The sequence below is a fragment of the Dasypus novemcinctus genome, chromosome Y (genome assembly GCF_030445035.2).
Source record: "Dasypus novemcinctus isolate mDasNov1 chromosome Y, mDasNov1.1.hap2, whole genome shotgun sequence".
Taxonomy (NCBI): domain Eukaryota; kingdom Metazoa; phylum Chordata; class Mammalia; order Cingulata; family Dasypodidae; genus Dasypus; species Dasypus novemcinctus.
In genome coordinates, this window is record NC_092216.1 from 13,172,472 (window position 1) to 13,176,269 (window position 3,798).

General features: G+C 42.5%; 1 protein-coding gene across 1 annotated transcript; it reads right to left on the bottom strand.

Moving 5' to 3' along the window:
- Positions 1 to 1,908: 1,908 nt before the first annotated feature.
- LOC139438255 (testis-specific Y-encoded protein 3-like) lies at positions 1,909 to 3,500 on the bottom strand. Its single transcript, XM_071213399.1, has 5 exons — positions 3,396 to 3,500; positions 3,156 to 3,267; positions 2,935 to 3,080; positions 2,739 to 2,824; positions 1,909 to 2,105 (listed from the first exon to the last, which is right to left on the bottom strand). The coding sequence occupies exons 1-5, from the start codon at positions 3,498 to 3,500 to the stop codon at positions 2,060 to 2,062; spliced, it is 495 nt and encodes a 164-aa protein (XP_071069500.1). The 3' UTR covers positions 1,909 to 2,059.
- Between the last annotated feature and the right edge of the window lie 298 nt (positions 3,501 to 3,798).

The following is a 3,798-nucleotide window of genomic DNA, read 5'->3' on the forward strand; positions in this document are numbered from 1 at the left end:
CTGCATAGGAGTTATAAGTTATAGTGCAATAATCCAGAGTAGGAGTTGTTATAAGTCTGCACCCCTCTCGATATAGAGGTGGAGTGGAGTGGACATAACCATCCCAGGGTCCACAGGATGGAGGAATAGAGTGTGGATTAGAGTGGACTTACTGATATTCTACTATGGAATTATTGTGATTATTAATAGCAGAAATTATAGCGTAGATGTGGAGAAAGGGCCCATGGTAGCTGCTGAGGGTAAAGAGAGGGAAGAAGAGATGTGATGTGGGGGCATTTCCAGGACTTGGAGTTGTCCTGGGTGGTACTGCAGGGACAGATGCTGGCCATTGTAAGTCTAGCCATGGCCCCCTGGTGGACTGGGGGAGAGTGTAAACTATAATGTAAACCATTATCCATGTGGTGCAGCAGTGCTCCAAAATGTACTCACCAAATCCAGTGAATGTGCCACAGTGATGAAAGAGGTTGTTGATGTGGGAGGAGAGGGGTGAGGAGAGTGGGGGGTATTTGGGGGTCTCTTCCGTTTTTTGAATGTAACATTGAAAAAAAATAAAGGGAGAGGTAGGTTTACTTGCCTAAGCCTAGAACTGAACAACCAGTAGCCTGGCCCCAGAGCTTATTCAAGCAATTATCCCATTGTTTCTGAAAGTGTGTTCTGCATAAATCAGCTGCATTAAACGCACCTCATTAAAACAATAAAGTGCTGGGCCTCACCCCAGCTAAACTGAGTCAGTATTTTCCACGTGGCACTCAGCAATATGCATTTTATCCAGGTATTTGAGATCAGACTCAATTTTGAGGATGAACTTACTATACGTAACACATGCATGCTGACACACTATTATCACCTATTGATGCAGGCATGTAAATAAAAATGCCTCATTAGCACATAATATATTTTTGTTGTAAGCTGCTGACATTCTTGATTTTATTTTATTTACAGTAGTGTTCATCTCTGTACAATATTTCAGAAATAACTAATTAACAAAATCTATGTGTGTCCACAGAGTTAGTCCAAATTTCAGACAGTGACTCAGTAATCTTTAAATACAGTGAATTACCCAAACTATTGTTTAGAAACACTGATCTTGACAAGTTGCCCTATTTAGAACTGTGTCATTAATACAGATTTGGAAAACATTTTGTTTAGCAGAAAAGAGTTTGAAGAGTTCCTTCTTCTTGTGTTTTGTTCATTCTCATAAGAATATTCAAGATGAAAGTATATTAAGTGAAACTTATCAAAAATTAAGCACATAAAGGTTTTGCCAGCCCGTGAGCTGCTTGTTCACTATAGCCTTTATCCTTTCTTCCCCCTTGTAAAAATGATAACCCCAAATTAACTGGCCTCTCTTTTCTCTCATCATTCCTAATCCATGAAATGGTAGGAACCACTGTGCCCCAAACTATAATTCCATGGCTGCTATACCCCCTCACTCCACCATTAGAGGCCCTGCTTTCCACAGATAAGTTATTTTTATGTAGCCATTTTAAAAAGCTAAACAGGAATTCTTAACTTTTTGTGTTCCATGGACCCCTTGGCCAGTCAGGTGAAAACCATGGACGTCTCCTCAGAATGTAGCCTCAGAGAGTTTTAAGACACTCAACAAGTGTCAGGTCTAACAACTATGTGTAAGTGAGCACAATTATTACTGACTTTTCAACTTATGCAATAACTGTCACGTGACATGAGATGAACAATACTGTAATCTACTGCATACATTCAAAAGTGAAGGAAATGCTGGATTTCAGGTACAGGTCAGAGAAAATAAAGATAAGTTGACAGTTTTCAATTCAAGCTCATGTATGCTCTGATTAAGAACCCCTCGCCTAAAGTGACGAGCTGTGCTGTCATTGAGGGCACTTCTCACCTAGCATACAAACACACATGCAGAGTGACACACTTGGCAGTGTTTATTTCTCTTTTACTAGTGTCATTCCAATTTCATCCAAACTCATTCTTTGTGTTTTCACAACTCATTCCTTCCTTCCTTTCTCAGTTTTGCAAGAGAAGCAAGTTGTCAATTGATCTCTGATAGCTGAAGTGGTCTTGTCCTATTTGTTTAAATTTGCTGCTCCATTGTCTGCAGGTCTAGAGGCCAGAGTTCCCTGGAAAACACACACATGCACACACGAAGAAATATCAAAAATGGAATTTATTAAATGATATTTAAGAGCGGGTCTTAACTCTCTAGATCCTGCACTACCTACACCGTTTTCCACTTGTGATGTCTTTAAATTCTAACTCTTAAGTTCAAAATGGCCTTCACTGTCCATGCAATATTATCTGTTTTTGTATGGCTGTTCACAACAAAGAAATGGATATAAAAATCAAGGAACACTCTGAAGATTAAAAAATATACCCGATGGGACACTGGAGTGAGTTCATCCCTAAGGATTTGTATAGTTTTAAGGGAAGGCTACTGAAGAATCTTAGGGTGAGCAAAACCAAAATGTTGGAGCTGGGGCTGGGGCTGATGCCCATGTTACTATGCTTAGGAGTGGAGAAGATTATCTCTGCATCTAAGTGTATTTGGCTGGACATGCTCTCTAGCTGGATTAAGCTTCTCCAGTGGCAACTTTGTTTGCATTACACTACTCCAGGGTTCCTATCTTGGAATACCTCCCTGAAGACCTGGGGTTACTCACCGCTTCTCTCTTACCCTTAGTTCCTTCACTAGAGAACCGAGAGTTCCAGGCAGCTGGCACACAGATTTAACCCCCACTGCATCCCATTCTCACCTGTCTGCCTCTCTGTTCCCTCTTCTTGCCTCTTCCATCCTTGGGTAGTATTGCAGGGGATTCAGCCAGAGATCCTCACAGATGATCTGGCAGTGGAAAGAGAATGGTGGGACCAGGGTATGGACCCTATTCCCACTACCCAAGTAGCTGGGAGGCCCTCCAAGGCCATTTCTTATGCTCCCCATGATGGCCTCACCTCAGCAATCCTATTAGATTCTGCAAAGTTGTGGTCAGAGAACAAGTTAACAAGCTTAAAGTCGGTGCAGTGGTGAGTGCGGTTGTAGGCCTGGTGTTCAAAAGTGTGGAACCATTGGATCGGAGTGGAGTAAAATTCCCAGTATCCTGGAAGAAGAGGAAGATGTGGGAAAAGATCCTGAACACCTCCGTGCCTGGCCCATCCAGAAAACCACCTCTTACCAGTGATGGTAATGTCATAAATCTTAATGATGGCTTCATTTTCAAAGTAGGGGTTGCTCCGAAAGGAAAAAGTGATCTTGCAGCTCTTCCTGGGATGGTTGAATTCTTCCACCTGACAGGGAAAGGTAGAGAATGTGACACCTTTCTAAGGAACAAAACTTTGCTTCATTCGGTTCTGAATCAGTACCACTTGCCCTCAATAGCTAGCTCATCCCTGAGGGCTGATGCTCCCAGACTCACCTCCAAATTGATCATGTAGCTGAGCATGTCCACATCTTGGTCAGTGATGATGGCTGACATCTGAGGGTGGTTCAGAATCTGCACTGGGTCAAGAAGCCTTAACATGCTAGGAATGGAAGGGATAGATGCAAGCAGTATACGTCCACAGAGCAATGAGAGGTTGGTAGTGCACCTCCCAGATTTCTAAGCTTTGCTGGACCGTCTCCTTCAATCAGACCCGTCATCATAGACTACCTTCGGGCTACTGTTTCCTTGGCTTTCTCTTTCTCTACAGTCATCTGCTCTTACACTTGGAAAATCTGTTTCCTGAGATCCTGAGCTCTATCTTACATATGTGTGTGGGGGTCTGTATGCTACTAATTATGCATGGAAAGCAGGTTCTGAGTTCCCAGTGAGAATGTGG

Bases quoted from the DNA above. Each gene is read 5' to 3' on its own strand.
- LOC139438255 (XM_071213399.1), bottom strand. From the start codon at position 3,500: ATGTTAAGGCTTCTTGACCCAGTGCAGATTCTGAACCACCCTCAGATG. The intron at 3,268-3,395 runs GTGAGTCTGGGA...TTTCCCTGTCAG, and splicing joins GCTACATGATCAATTTGGAG to GTGGAAGAATTCAACCATCC. The intron at 2,825-2,934 runs GTGAGGCCATCA...TTCCACTGCCAG, and splicing joins AATCTAATAGGATTGCTGAG to ATCATCTGTGAGGATCTCTG.